Source organism: Necator americanus, chromosome V (genome assembly GCF_031761385.1).
Source record: "Necator americanus strain Aroian chromosome V, whole genome shotgun sequence".
NCBI classification, from domain to species: domain Eukaryota; kingdom Metazoa; phylum Nematoda; class Chromadorea; order Rhabditida; family Ancylostomatidae; genus Necator; species Necator americanus.
Genome location: NC_087375.1, coordinates 3188749 through 3205220, shown reverse-complemented (window position 1 = coordinate 3205220; position 16472 = coordinate 3188749). Strand labels below are relative to the sequence as shown.

Below are 16472 nucleotides of genomic sequence, written 5' to 3'. Positions count from 1 at the left end.
TCATGTCTCTAGAAGGTTTCTCTATGGGAAGAAGGTTGCGGGAGAAGCTGGAATTCGTCTAATAGGTGCCTGATTTCCCGCGAGACAGCGCCTATGTTGCTGAATCATGTTCGACGACTCCGTTAGCCCAACCCATCTCAATGGGCTCACTTTCACTAAAAGTATTTACGCTTTTCTTTTTTGTTTACTCTCTAATATCTATATCAAGGGAGACTGGAGATTTTGGAGCTTTAGACAAACATGATTTTATTCCCTCTTGAGTGGTCTAGCGAGGAAATTATTTAAAAATTTGTAGTCATTCCTAAACAATCCTTTCCTTGTTATTTTGAAATCTCAACCGAAGCAGAAATTCCATAAAAGGGGGAGCAGGGCATGCATCTATATCTATTTAGGTCCGTTATCTCATCTTTTGTCAAAATGTTCCTAAAACTGTACATACAATAAAATTAACATGATTAATTATACTAAATTATCTTAAAACTTGATGCAGTGCCTTCCTTGTTTCCTCGACTTTTTTTTCACTAAACAGAAAGTAGTAGGAATTTATGGAGGTTATGGAGGTTCTCTTTTTGAACACTTCATAACTTGCTTCTTTGACAGAACTTTTTTACTTCTATTTTCACCTAAGGGTGAGGTACAGGTTTTTGTGCCAGATCCTTTTAAAATACAGTGGGAAATTACAAAGAAAACTTACCCGAATTTATTTAAGATAGGTTTTTAATACTTTTTCGCGTGTAGCTTAGCTTTAGACACGTAGATGGTATGGCTCTAACGGAATTTCTTGCGCCCACCCAGGCTACAACCATCTTGCCTCGAGCTATCTGTATGAAGGCGCATTGAAACGAAGATATGGCCGAAAAATAGGCTCTACAAATCATAAACAACTTGGATAAAAGCGCATCGTCTTCGAAATTATTCAAACCGCTCCTAAAAGCTCTTCTGCCGCAAAGTACGGTAGTATGCCCTGAAGTGCAACTAAGCCTTCATAGTTAACCACCTTTTTTTTCGGTGGTTCTGGGACTTGCTATTAACTAACTCTCTGTTGTGGCAAGTCTTGATGTGAATTGTGGTTGATTTTGATTTTTGCATGCACCAATTGTTTAAGTCTATAAAATATATTCTTACTGTTTTAAAAGTTGTTGGTTCGTATTTTGAATCTACGTTGACACTACATTAATGCGTGCTAATAATTCTGGAATGTTCCAGGATAGGTTCCAGCGAACAGACTAAAACAATTAGGAACTTGTGTTTTTCGTGGAGTTTTCTCCTTATTTTCTAATTTTTTTCATTTGCAAAAAAAAAAAAGAAAAAAAACGTATGCAATATCACTTAGGTTTCGTATCATTCATGTACTACGGAACCGCGTAAACGAATCTTCTGTTTTTTTTTTTTTGTTTTTCAAGCAATTTCATAAAATAAAAACAGAAAAAAAAACGAAAAAGAAAAACAATTTTGTTCATTCACAGTAAAAAGTCTTTGCTTTGAGAGTTCTTCGTCGTCTTTGTTTTGAATGTCTTCGTCTTTGTTTTGGGAGTGGCAATGATACAACTGAACAGCAATTTTTATTTTCGGTGAAATTTCTTGGCTTTGATAAGATACTGCGGAATTATATAACTCTTATGTAATTTGAGGAGATTCTAATCGTTTCCCTCGCTAAGTCCGCCAATTTGAAATTTACTCTTTTCTTTTCAATTAGCCCACTTTCTACAATGATTTCGTTTTCATCGTTTTCTGCACCTTCCTCTCTGCCTGAAAACTCTGTTGAAGTTCACAAAAACTAGTTCGAGAAGATGGAATTGGAATTTAAGTGGGGAACTCGAAAATACCAGGATTCTTGACAGCTCAGTCTTTTTTTTTCAAATCTATTTGAGACTCCCTTCAACGAAATTTTGACATAAATTCCGCTATAAATTAAAGAGTTCTACTTGAGGATACTAACTAGAGGATACGGACAAGTAAAATCATCTGTAATGTTGTTCAATTACTCTAACAAACGCCGTGAATTTTCTAAAAGTTTAGTATCCACTAACTTTCAGTTTCATTATTGTTAAAGGCATCACCCCACGAATCAGGAGTGGTACGGATTTAAGGTGGAGTATTCGTATACGGGATGGGAGACTATGGAGAGGGGGTGATGCTTTTAATTTATCTGTACTTCTTCTCTTCTTGAATGATATCAAATCATTTGGGGTTTACATCTTCCATTACATCAAGTAGAAGTTAGCAAAGTTAGTTCTTATCTAGCAGTTCAGTACGGGTTTACGGTAGTTTAGTATAACCGAACTTTAGTACAGTTGCAAAGGGGTTGATGTAATGCAGTCGGTAAGAGGTTTCGCTGTCTGCACGATCGATCAGAGGTTCGAGTCCGCCTTGGTGCTCACCAAGCCCTTCATCACTCCGAGGTCGATAAGTTGGTGCTAGACTTGTCTGGGAGGATAAAAATAGTGACGCCATTCCGTAAGCGGCTTCTTTCGAGGCGCTTCGGTGGAGCGTAGCGGCTAGAAGCGTGGTGAAACCCCTGCTGGCACCACCCACCGCTGCAGTTTGCGACGGTCCCAACTCAGTCCCAGCTGACGCCTCCACCGCGCCCTTTCAAGCTCGTACGCAAATGCACCGCAACTATACTCGTGATTTATGTCGTTTTGACCCGACTATACGCCATGGTTGCTGATGCATCATAGATACAAGCAAGATTCGCCTTGTACTCCATTTGTAACTTTTAGGTCGAATAGTGGATTTTCTCCATGTCCTCACCACTTATTCAGTAACATGAAGTTTTGAGGAAAAGGATTGTGAATAACTTGCTTGCTGAATGACTTGTAGTTCACTGTTGCTTTCTGCAACTTTCCACTTTTTTCTTTTTTCGTTCGATTCGCCTACTGATGACTTCTCGATAGAAATAGATAGGACTCTAAGGAATTGCCCTTCTTCTATTAATCTAATTTTCTCCGCGTGCATCCCAAATTTCTCAATCTGCGTCGGGAGTTTTTGCGTTTTTCATCGACCACAAATGAGGTGGAGAGGTGTGTTGAATATGTTCGTTCTGTGATTTCAACTCCTTCTGTACATACTCAACTCCAGAGTGTTCAGGCAGCTAGGCAAGGATGTTCAAAAGTCTAGAGCATAGGTGTAGAGAAAGCATACGCGCATATGTGTAACAGAATCAGAACCATAAAGTTTTAAATGTAGCGTAACACAAAAATGATTGGGTTGCGATCTCTTAACGAATAAACAAGGTTAATGATGCACAATAGTTCACTAGTATGAACTTGAACATAGTCAATTCCCCTGAATACCCAGAAAAACTGCGTGGGAAACGGACTTGTCCTACTTGATCGCCCTACAGAGCACCTCATTACGCGAATCGTCTGCGAAATCACACATACTTCCTGTCGATAAGTGCGATAGACAGCGTCAGCAACCTTCGAGTGTCTGCAGACCTGGAACAATAGTTGTGAAATGTTGTGAATTACGTCGTAACCTTATCTATTCGCGGAAAAATTCCAGCGCACTATATTTCATAGGGACCTGCCACTAAGTAAGATATGTTGCCAATTTCTGGTTTCTTCTGCATGTTTTCACTGTTTGTTTTGTTTCACTTTTCCATACTGGACCTACTTTTGGTGCAACCTCGACATTTTAAAGTAAAGTGCGGATGTCTGACGCTTGTAAATCCGCTTGGGATGCGCCAACGCGTTCACTTCGATTCAAAATAGTTCCAGGGAGTACAAACGTGTGCATGGCCTATACAATAACTTTATGAGGTGATCCGATGTATCAAGCCAGTATTTTCAGTCTACAGGACAAGTCTGGAAAAAGGGATGAATAGTCTGATTGGTCCTGGAGCGACTTTGAATCAGCCCCGCTCTGGCAGTCAAGCCACTTACCGACTACGCAACAGCAACCCAAAGACGTTCTTATAATATATCGCGGCGCTTATCATTTCGTAGTGCTAATGCGATTTCTGCGAATGTAGCATGGTGGTAAGAGGTTCCGCTAGAACTATATGGTCAGTGGTTTGAGAGGAGTCAAGCATTTCATCCCTCTAAGGTCGATAAACTTTTTCAATACTTTTTCGTGAGGATGGAAATACTGACTCGAAATATTGGGTGCGAAAATCGCTGCCCAGGCTACGTACGTGTTCATAGACCTCAAACGATTTTGAGTCGGAGTTGAACATGACGTAGGTCATCTAAAAGGAATTGAAGCTCCAACCACATTATTCTTCATCTCTGAAATTTTTGCACCTCATTCCGATGTGATGTATGGAAGTCAGCTGCATGTTACACAACACACATGCTCCTTTTGTTCCCTTCTACCACATTTCTATCTGGCCTAGGAACTGTACTGTCGAAACGAAATGAAGCACGGCGTAGTTGCAGAAGCGCGTGCGCTTGAAGCGGCGCGGTGGAGCGTAGCGGTTGGGATCGTGCGAGGATCCCACCTCAATTGCAACCACTGTCTCCACCCCTTCGAGCGCAGCCGCTTACGCAACTGTCCGTGCTTCATGTCGTTATGACCCGAGTATACGTACTGTAGAGTTGAAACAAAATGAAACACGGTGTAGCTAGCAAGGTTCTCCCCACGATCGTAATCGGTACGCTTCACTGCACCACTTCGAGCCGCTTACGCTACTGCACCGTGCTTTATTTCGTTTTGACACTACCATACCTGAATTGTGCGAGATGACAGAACTTATTTGTATCAGCCATTTGCTCTGAACTGTCAATTCTTCGCAAACCACTAGTTCGACATCAGTGCCGATTTTGAGCTACACATGCAGTTTGGTCAAATCGACTTTAAGGTTGGTGCAATTGCTTAAAAGCAGAGACTAGCGGTAAAACTAGTGTTTGCAACGGAGGTAGTGCTCACGCTAACTCTACTAATCTCTACAGTTCAAGTGGAGTAAGCGATTGTGAGACGGTCTTTCGTTATGGTCGTATTCACCACCAATCTACTTATTTGTTGTTCAGCTTCTATCGATTCACTCACACTCACCATCACCATTAATCCGCTTTTTTTTCAGCAACTACAGGTTGTCAGCTGCAAGCTGGTGAGATGTGTGGCATTATGCAAGGCGGTATGTGTCGGTTCTCCGAACTAACACCGGGACAGTTCGGGCTCACAAAGCAGCTGGTTGGTCGAGTTTTTTCTCCTTGTGTTCACGAGTTCGTCATCGTAATAGTCGGGCCAAAATGATATGAACCACGGTGCAGTTACGTAAGCGGATGCGCTCAAAGCGGCGTGGTTGGAATCCACCTGGGACCATTACGGAATGCAGTGATGGATGGTGCTAGTAAGGGTCCCCACTCGGTCCTAACCGCTACGCCTTGACTCTGCTACACCTTTCTTGTGAACACTCTTGCTGCTTCGCATATTATCACTGTCTTTTTTGACGTCTGTTCAAGACGTTTTGACGTCAAGATCTTACTTCAACTTCAACTTCAAAAAAAAAAAAAAAAAACAAAAACAACATCTAGTCACAACATTCAACGTAATGACAAGTTACGCTACAAAAAACTTAGGACTTACAGGACATCGATTATTCTCTTCCGCATTCATGACAAGTTTGGATCTTTTAGAAAAGGATTAATTGACAAAGTTACGGGTTGCTTACAAGCAGATCTGTTCTTTTAGGTGTTGCGCCTGGCGCTTCCACACGTAACACTTCTTTTCGTTTCATTATTATATGCTGCTTTTGGTGGATGGATTCTGACCATCATCCAATATAGCGATCAAGCTACACACGATGCTGAATTGTTTGAGAAGTTTGAAAGGTTAGAAATAAGGGTTGCGTCTATAAAAACATTCGCAAAGAAGATAATATTTCAGCACTAGAGTTAATTTCACTCGTTTCATCGTTTCGATTAACACATCAAGAAGTTCTGTTCTAGAAGAAAGGCTTAACATATTCGTTGATGATCTGCACACGTTATATTCGAGAAATCCTTTTCCATGGAGTCGCAATTTTACGGTTTCATTTGTATAGTAGTGAGGTTTACTGACCTATCGACAATGTTTTTTTTCAAGGGTTTTATTCACAATCATCACAATCCTCTACTGAATGTCACATGGAACCTGTTTTTTGCTGCTACAACACTCACATCAATAGGTAAGGGGACTTTCTTTCAATTTCTCTTTTGGATGTTTTCTCTTCGATTTTTGATACTCACTGATTCAACTGCGCAAAGTATTGGTCGCTTTTTTTTTATAATCCGGAGGAGTTCGTAACTAGGCCTCAGCAAACATGATTCGAGAAAATTCGATTTAAGCGTTGCTAATGGCTGTTAATTATGGTGTACTAGTCTTAGATATTAACAGAATTTTCTTAGACTCAATTGAACTTAACACATCTAAATTCAGGATATGGCACTGACGCTCCTGATTCATACACTGGACGAGTGTTCTGCCTTGTTTATTTGTTTTTTGGTATTCCTTTGTACTTGATCACACTCGCTGACCTCGTAAGTAGATTTTACTTCCTCCAATTCTACGGAAATAATCAAGAAAGGAAAATGCAACTCACAGCAATTATTACTTCATTTAGGCGAAGTTTTGCACCGAATTCATGAACAAATTGTACATAGATATTATCAAGTACAAGTATCGCGTTAGGCGAAAGTATAGGCGTTGGAAATCTGGACGATTACGCCGTGACTCTATTAAAGTGGGACAATTGATAATCGCAGGAGGAGAAGATGAGGTAGGCGAGTACTTGCTGCTGTTTTGATGGTAATAACATAGATATCAGTTGTAGGTTGCTGAATTTCTGTGGACTCATTTAGAACACGCTCAATTTGTTGAGGTCCCTTTCGTTCTTATCATAGGTGGGTTTTGTTTGGATCGTGAAATCCTTCGCAAACTACGTATACTCGGGACAAAAAGATATGAAGCACGGACAGTTGCGTAAGCGGCTGCGCTCGAAGCGGTACGGTGAAGACGGTGGTTGGAATCGAGGTGGGACCATGGCAGAGATGAGTCGTGATAGCGAGGATCCTTACACGATCGCAACCGCCACGCGGCATCGCACCGCTTCAAGCGCAACCGCTTACGCAGCTGCCCGTGTTTTATGTCGTTTTGGCCCAACCATACCTGGTTTTACAAACAGGTCAATTGGTAAGATTTCGCTGAAGTGTACCCTTTTGCCGGACAATTTCGTTTATTTCTTAATTCATTAAATAGTAGAATTGTCATTGCAGTAGATGGATCAACAATTAATGAAGACATAGCACAAAGCTTCTATACATCTAGCTCATGTTAGCGGCGGAGTGGCCCTAGAGCAGAATTTGAATTCTGGGTAGCAGTAATCCTTACAGTCAGTTCAGCGCAAGGAGCAGCCAATAGAGTTAGGGTATGATGGTGTGGGAGTTAAAGATACTCCGCGGCGAATATATCGATTCAGCGCTGTTTTTTTGATCTCGAAGGAAGTAGAAGGAAATTAAAGTTTGAACCAGAATCACACGTGTTAACGAACTATGTAGTTATGAAGGACTAGAAAGGTATTTCGTAAAGCAACACCCAAATAACATTTGAATACGATAAAGCTGGGAATCTCTTCCTCCCCGGACCTCTATTCATCTTTCTCTTTACTCTTTTCCATTATTTTCTTTGTATAATATAATAATATGATAATAATAATAATATGCATAATAGTCCGTGAATAAGACTACATATTCCCAAAAAGATTCCTTTCTTTTAGTATTGTGGTTTGTTTTACTCCTCAAGCCCCTCGTGATCCTAGTTTGTCGAAATTCAATTCTTGTTCCGCTTTCTTGTGTGATTTTGCATAACTGGCGTTAGAAATCAGTAAAATTCGTTTTTGAAGAAGCCTAATTATGCACAGTTACATAAAAATGGGATTGTGATAAAATCACTGCAAACTAGGATCTTAGAGGAGTCTTAGGTACAAAATAAACCTAAAGTAAAAGGAGTTTTTTACCATAACCCTGTCCAGTGGACTATTGTACGAAAAAAGATGAAAAACTATAAAAAGTAAAAGGAAAAGTGGTCTCAGCAAATCCAAGTTTTACGACATAAAAAACCAAAAAAAAAACAGCACCACATTCGAACACACATACAGCACTACCTACGAACATACATACAGCACTACATACATGCGAATTTCAAGACCACGACGTAAAATACCAGAAAAAAATAACATAATACGCAAAATTTGAGACTTCACGACATTAAAAAAAAACCATCAACTATAAAAAGGAGCACAATATGAAAAGGGAGAACCAACGTAGGGAGCAGAAACGAACCCCGCTGTCGCTTTTTATAGTGCTCTTAGAAGAACACGGGAAAACGTGTCTACACACGTTCAACTTATTTTTACGCTTAAGCGGGTAGCAATGAACCCAACACTGCACCACTTCGGTGAAATAGTGTACGATACGAGGAGGGCAAAGAAGGGCAGTGGTGGTCAAAAATCGATTGACAAACGATTTTTTTTCCACGTTTTCCCTTCTGAAAATCATTGAATCGTCTCCAAACTTGCACCTGATGTGTTATTTGGAATTACAAACTTATTTTTTTGAAAAAATAGCCTTACCTTGCTGTTCCAGAATTAGAATCTTCCACAAATGAAGATTTTGCTATCATCCAGCGATGACCTATCACTTATCGTGACCTCTTCGCAAATCAAGTAGTTTGTGGGCGTGGCCCGCTTATTCTAGCTATTGCTTGATGTGCTTTAGTACAGTATTTTCGCCTTGCTTGGTACGGTGCGGTCGTCTCTACTTTATAAGAAATATATTCCACTAAACCAGCGACTCGATCTGTTCAATTGGGGTACTGGAACCCTAACTATCTCTGGTCACCCACTCACATATGTGGACTGAAAATGCCTGTGTTCACCCTTTAATTTTAAGTTTATTCTGTGTGTTTTTTTTTTTGTGTTTCCTCCCGAATTTTCTTTTATTTTACAGTCTTCTATTATTTTTGACTAGGATGTTTGGAGCACGTCGTATGTCAAATGAAACCCGAAAGTCCGCACTGCAAGGAATCCATCAAGGAATCAGACAAGTTGAATAAGCAAAACTGTTTAAGGTCTCTAAGGCGACTATCTTTTCTGAAAACTCTTTTCTGAAAACACTATAGGCACATGGAGTAATTGGAGCAACGCCAAACCCAGGATCCTCGAGCTTGAGTGTGAAGCCGGCAGTTTATAGGCGCCTTCGAATAGTTAGAAGTATGTATAGAGAACTTAGAGTTGCCGGTCTCAATGGAAGGCGTCCTGCGAGAAAAAAGAAGAAAAAAATAATTGTGTTGCCCTTGTCAAGTGGGTTAAGGAGCATATTGGGTGGAGTCGCTAGCAGTGGAAAAAGTTGTATTATCTGATGACTCCACGTTTGTTTAACTTGATGGGGAGTTGGTACTTGATGGTATTAAGTATGTGAGGCGTCCAGTTGGAAAAATATTTTATTCAAACTATAAACTAGCTATTGTAAAACATGATGGATGAAATATCATGCTTGGGGGTTGCTTCAGTACCCATGTACTTGAACCTCTTCTCCAAATGCATGGACATTTGGATAGCTACTGCTATGAGAATATCGTAGAAGCAATAATGCGTCCATTTCCTATGCAATTCATTGGTAGAGGATTCATCTTCCAGCAAGATAATGACCTAAAGCATATATATGGCCATGTTCGTGACTGATTCAACCGGCATCGTGTGCAAGTTCTTGACTGGCCAAGTCAGTCTCCGGATATAAATCCGATTGAGCATTTATGGGAAGAACTGGAACATCGCGTAAAAGGTAAAAAAGCAAGAAATTCTGTGGAAAATTCGCTCAGCTTGAATAGATCTGGAAAGCTATTCCACAGTCATGCCTTGATAATTTGTTGGACTTGATGCCTTGAAGATGCCAGGCTGTTATTGTTACGCTATTTTGGTTTTTGATGGTTGTTATCAGTATTCTATTTACATAAATTGACTATGTGACTTTTCGCTTGTTTTCAATAAAGTCGAATAATCGATGATTTTTTTAAACTCTGGTTTAAGATGATTGCTGGTATTCTTTTCTAAGGTTAAAGAACTCTAAGGAAATAATTGGTGCAACTTTGAGGACGATTCAGTGATTTTCAGAAGGGAAAACTTTGAGAAACCGTTTGTCAATTGATTTTTGCCCACTACTGTAAGTTACTGTGGAGCGACTTATTCGACCTCCGCGTCCGCACACTATTTATTTCTAAAAACGGCCTGGGAACCACTTTAGTTCCCACGAGCTAGAACGCGTATCCTTATTCACACTCGGGTCCCCTTAGCAGCCTATTCATTGGTTTTACTTGAATAGGCTGCTGTGGAGACCTCATAATCCTCGACCGCTCGCTCGTGGAAGTGAAATCGTCGTGAAAAAGTAACGTCTACCATGCAAATTTTTGCGACGAGGGAGGGAGTATGAGCGGAGCCAGGATTGTTTCCGTAATCCCAACCCGTTAACGTTCTTCCCCGTTAACGTTCCTGTTTTTCCGTACCCGTCAATTTCTTGATACGCTCCTTTTGAGTATAAATTAGGCCGTGCAGTGAAGAATCCTATGTTGCCGCCCACAGGTACGAGTGGTTGTGCCAGCCGAGATAATTAGCTCCATTTGCGTAGCTGCAGTCAACTGGCTAAACATCCGACGAAATAGTGTAATACTTTGTTGGCCGTGTAGTTGAGTGCGAAGCAAGTGATATCGCAAGTGGTCAGGAGCTAGTCTATAGCGTAACCATGTCCGTCCCTGGCGTTGAAATAACTGGTTCGGAAGTGTTAGGAAACGTTGAAGACGTTCGAGAATAAGGAAATATTCAGTTCTTTCCTTCTAAATCAACAGTGGGAAAGAACGTGTATCATCCCATAAAATCCTGCTCTTCATGTGGTTGCTCCTGTGTTGCGCGTCTAAATTGAAATTCCAGGGATTCTCTTGCTTTACATTGCTATTGCTTCCTACATTATTGCTGCTATCGAGGGATGGCCATTGTCAGATGGTTTTTACTTCGTGATGATCAGTGTGTTGACGATTGGTTTTGGAGGTAATGAGTTGTGGCGACATATATACTTGGGTCAGAACGACATGAAGCTCGGTGCAATTGCGTAAGTGACTGGACTCGTGCGGAGGAGATAGCGATTCGATGCGAGATGGGACCATTGCGAACTGCAGAGATGGGTGGCGGTAGTGAGGATCCTTACACGATCACAACCGCTCCACCGTGCCGCTTCGAGCGCAGCCGCTTACGCCGCTGTCCGTGCTTCATGTCATTTTGGCTCGACTACGTACACATTGTATCAACGCTCTGTACATCATCCTTTCCAGATCTTGTGCCTCGCAACGAAACATTCATACTATTCGTTTTGTTGTTGGTTTTAATTGGTTTGGTGCTTACCACCACTTGTGTAGACATTGTTGGTGCCTACTATATAGATCGGTTGCATTTCTTTGGGAGACGACTGGATGACGTGAGTTCATATGTTTTATGATAGATACTCATAATGTCTGAGCTCTCCATTGTTGTTTTATTTCAAACCAATCAAATGTCTCTCATTTGAGCATTTATCTTTTGTACAGGATCCATTGTCTTGGTTGAAAGAAGTCCAGCAAAGACGAATCGAAGCAATGAAAAGGGAAGCCATGAGAAAATTGTTCGAAACAGTCACTGCATTGCACCACATTCGATTTACAGGTTAGTTTAACATTTACCTTTGGAGAGTTTCTTATTCAAAGTACTGCATTGACAGATATTCGGATCATTTGCACACTGAAAAATAGATTTATTAATCATTTTACGCCCTCAAGATTTCAATTGATGAACTTGAAGAAAAAATCGCATTGTCTATGGAATAACCCAATACCTCGGAAATGCCTTCTGGCATAAGTTGTGCCATTTGTTGATGTTCAACTTTTGATTGGATATCTTTTTGTTATTTACTATTGATATCTCATTTCAGCTCTCAAACATCTCACACAGTCACCATCAGACTTATTGCCAGGTTGGTGAAGACTTTTTTAAGCTGATCAACCGAATTAGAAGTATATATGCTTTCATTTTAGACCCTCCAGAAGCTCCACGAAATCTTTTGGCATCTCATGCCACCGCAGATTCAGTGCTGCTCAGATGGAGTGAGCCAATCTATGTGGATGAGGGCAAACGCTATTGGTACACACTAACATATAAACCAAGGTGGAGTATTTGGCTTTTTGCAAATGCTTTGATTTTGTTTGAAAAAATTGTCGCATTGCGAAAACGGACTCGGAGTAATTCTTTGCTTCTTCCTTTTTTCTTTTCTTTTTTTTTTTTGGAGCAATTGATGCAATCAAGTTAGTATGAATTTTGGTATGCTATTGAAGTTTTCTGAGTTTTGTATTGTCTGACTGTTGATCTCATAGAGATCGTGTTTAATTCTGCAGTGCAGCGGTAAAAGATTACGAGTGATGTATTGTCGATGGCTCAAATTCACCCGTGATCAACAAAGCCGTTTATCTCTCCAGATCCTAAAAATTGGTGGCCGAGTGTGAGAGGATGGAATCACTGAGTTGATATTTATATTTTCTTGTTGTGCTAAGGACGTTTTGGTAAAGTTTTATTCGTGACCTCACGTTTCGACAACCTCACTAAAGTGGTTCGGGATTTTTGATGGTATGCATACCCACAAACTCCTCTCTCCTTGCCTAGTGTCGGTGTCGTTCGAAGCATACCACGCAAGAACTCGAAACTGGAAAGCAACCTGACCAGTCTCACCGACAAGCGGGGCTGTTGAACAACTGTGTTCTTGCATATTGTCATCCAAGGCGAGTGAGATCTGCGCTCAGTGCAGTCCCCTTATGTATTGGTGTCTGGTTAGTGTTAAGGATATGCATGTGGTTCACTAGATTTGATAAATTTTCTGTTTTGATACACATGTTGTCCCCCTTAGCTCATTTTACAGCTGGAGACGCTGTCATAAACAAACGATTTTGCGTTAGCGCATCCCAAAGGAACTTCTCAGTGCCAAGAAAATTATCTAGTTTATACTTTTGTGGAGTTGCTTTAGTGTAAAAGGTCACATGAATCATCTTTAATTATAATAGGCATGAGAAGTGGGGGTACCTTCTATCCTCTGAGATTCAAACCGCGCTTTGCAGCCTATAAAGGTGCAAACATTTCCCTGAAGATCTCTGGCCATATCATTTGAATACTTTCACTCCAATAACGAGCCAGTTTTACGTGAGAACCCTTTGAAAATCATCGGATATGTGGCAAATTTTACCGGAACACTACAATAGACAGCAGACAATTGATTAGTGGCAACATTTCAAGGAATTCGTTTCATTTAATGCTTTTTTGCCTAGAGAACGTCATATTTTCTATGAAGCTTTTTTTGCCACTTTGCAATCTTTTCAATTTCAGAACACCGCAAAGACGAAATCAAGTGGTCTGTGTGGACTTCATTAACGAGAAGAAATATCTTGTGAAGGGGTTGAAGTCTTTCACACTCTACGAATTCAGTTTGACAACGACAACTCGCTTTGGGAGAAGTAAACCAGCAAAAGCACAAGAATATACAGGTACATCACTACTGGTTGAACAATTAGAGATTTTATTTAGTGGGTTATAGATGCACTAATATGCATACTTAAACTGAACTGTGTATATCTGATCATGGTTTGGTGACATCTCGAAAACATTTTGAGTGCTACATAGGCACCAATTTCTTCACGATTTCGTGTAAATTGTCCAGCTAGAAAGAATTCTGCATAAGTAATCACTTGACAAACAACATTGTTTGATTTTCATTATGTTCATTTCACTTTTAATCTTTCTTGCTTTGGTAATTCGAACAGAGAAGCTCACAATGTTAAGCCGAAAAGGTGAGAAAAACAAGCAAAGCCATATAATTTCTCTCCTTGTCACTCGCGTTGAACTTCAAATATCAGTGTCAAAATTTCGATTTTTAATCTTGTTTTAAAGTTTTCGATTTAAATTTTATTACATTCAAGTAGTATCGAGTATTTTGTTGTAACTTTGTTTGCGTAGAGGATCAAATGGAACATACTTGGTTTTCCTTGAAGATCTTGATTCTAGTGTTTTCTTTTCTGAAATTATATATGGTTAATATTCAGAACCGTGTACGGTCCCGCAGGATCTACGTTTGGAAGCAATCAGCTGTGAAACAGCTACAGTCTCTTGGCGAGCGCCTAAAGTAAATAATGGGCCTGAGGTTGGTTGTAATTTCTCGTTGACCATTGTGATGGAACAGTGCTCCAAAACAAAAGTTTGGTTCATCCGCATCCTTTACAAAAAGGAAGATTACGGATCGTTGGTGGTAGATTTTTGACCTGCAGCTTAATTTTTCAGAGCTATGTAATTCAATATACACAAGAGCCCGCTCCTCAGTTTATCTATTGGAGCAGGTACAAGGTTGGCCAATCGTTGAAGTTTACGCTCACCGACTTGTTGCCGGACACTCGGTGAGCTTCTTTGGCATTTATTTTCATTAATTTCTGAATTGGGAGGAAATAATTGCAAAGTACGATCGAGCGAATAATTTATCACAAAAGAACCAAAGCTGGGAGGATTCTCTCAATCACTAGGACTCTTGATGTATAAACAACCTTCTTTTAAAGGCACTTAGAACTGCTATAAATGTAGAAATACTTGATCGAAATTGCATATTTTGAAGCAAGATGTATATTCTCGTAATGTCATTTTCAGATATATTTTGTGTGTATCTGCCGAGCACAACTATGGGCTTGCAGCTATGTCCAAGTCTATCCGATTTCGCACGAGGTGTTGGTGGGCTGACGACGACAGTACGTGTTTGCAGCTACCGTTCACCAATCACCGATTATCGATCGCTAGCGTTCTTTCATCATTGAGCGCATTACGGTAGCGTAGAGATAAATAAGAATGCCTTCAAATGTATCGAATACGCGGTTGCCAGTTACAAATCACTGGGCTATTTGTTCCCGTGGTTGTTATCCGTATCACAGAGTTTATTAGATTCCATTGTTGGCCTTCTAGTGATCTTTTAGCAAGTTTGTTATATTTTTGTGTATGTTCATATTTGCACAATTCAAATGGTATTTCTAGAGCACAGCTACAAACGCTTTGCTACTTTCTTTTTATTTGTGATTACTTGTATTCTTGTTCGTAATACTGCACTTGTCACATTTGCAAAGGAAAAATCAAACAATGTGATGGTTGCTTAAAAAAATCATCAATATTCGTCAAAATATCAGGCTGGCAACTAATTTCAGTTACTTTCATTTATGTCTTTTACAACATTCATTCTCATACATTTGGCGGGTGTAGCGGAGTCGGTTAGAGGTGCGTTGTAGCCACAAGGTTGATGGTTCGGAACTAGTGCCAACCAAGCCCTTCATCCTTCCGGTGTTAATAAATTGGTACCAGACCTGTCTGGGACGATAAAAAGCTGAATTACCACATCGGCTGGTCCCCCGGAAGTCATTGTACAAGCCAACACGGATTTACTGAAGTACCCTTTGTCGGTATCGACATGTTGCAAACGTCCAGGCAGTTTGTAGATTCCCTCCTTGAAGAAGTTCAGGGACTTGTAATCAAATAACGACTGGAGGTCCGTTTTGAGTTCATCCTCATCACCGAATTAGCGCTCTTCCAGCCTGAGAGCGGAACAGATGGTAGTCGACGGGGCAATGTCCGGACTTTATGGGGGTGGGGAAGAATGGTCCAGTCGAGGCTGCGCAACTTCACCCGAGTCAACTATACGACATCCGGGTGCGCGTTGTCAAGAAGGAAACTTTCCTCTGCTCCTATCCCTCTAAGATTTGCAGCCACTCGGTCCCAGGCGGTTGCAAATTGCTTCTCAGCATTGATAGTAGAACCATGGGGCGGGAACTGCCAAGAAATAACTCCCTTGACATTGCACGAATTCCACGAACATGAACATGCCACATAGCATGATCCTTTTTGACTCGTATAGAGGAACAATGGGGTAAGTAGTAATGTAGTAGTAATAATAGTAATAGAAGATAAAGGAATAGCACCGCCAGAAACAGTCATCAAGGAGGAGCGTTAGTGATAGAGTATGGAGTATATAGAATAGATTTATAAGCTATAGTATTGGGCTAACAACTATATAAATCCCTAGAGCAAAATCTCTAAAGCGTAACAGAAATTAGTCCCCAGCCTTATATGAACAACTTTCAGTGTTCATTTAAAACATCACTTCATTTCAAACACAGTATTGCTGGGACTTTCACATTGATTGTTTTATCTTTTGTCTACATAGTCAATAAGAGTAATCACATATGTTCTGGTTGGTCTTTCTTTTTAAAGCTCTTCTTATATTTGTGCTGAAAGGAACTCTCTCGATACGAGACAGTTTAAGCCTTATAAATTTGAAGCCCACGAAACCAAACAAAAAATAGATTTGATTTTTTAAAATTTTTCTTAGAACTGGTAGATTTTGTTGATGTTCGCTAGAATTCTCCTGCCTATCCCTAAATCGCGTCGGTGCCTACGGTTC

The 16472-nt window shown here is 40.3% G+C and overlaps 1 protein-coding gene across 2 annotated transcripts; it reads left to right on the top strand.

Moving 5' to 3' along the window:
- Positions 1-106: 106 nt before the first annotated feature.
- Positions 107-14855, top strand: RB195_012791 (uncharacterized protein; the record flags this gene model as incomplete). 2 transcript variants are annotated; one of them, XM_064202332.1, is made up of 19 exons in its annotated part: positions 107-161; positions 5027-5136; positions 5638-5777; positions 5833-5974; positions 6031-6112; positions 6364-6464; positions 6548-6703; positions 6758-6827; positions 8952-9051; positions 10904-11020; positions 11302-11348; positions 11410-11444; positions 11554-11668; positions 11934-11975; positions 12037-12166; positions 13373-13530; positions 14086-14183; positions 14321-14433; positions 14678-14855. In XM_064202332.1, 19 exons carry the CDS (start codon positions 107-109, stop codon positions 14853-14855), a joined length of 1989 nt encoding a protein of 662 aa, XP_064058213.1. The 2 variants fall into 2 exon arrangements, with proteins under 2 accessions (XP_064058213.1, XP_064058212.1); XM_064202331.1 differs by lacking the exon at positions 8952-9051 and having other exon boundaries at positions 11302-11444.
- Positions 14856-16472: the final 1617 nt, after the last annotated feature.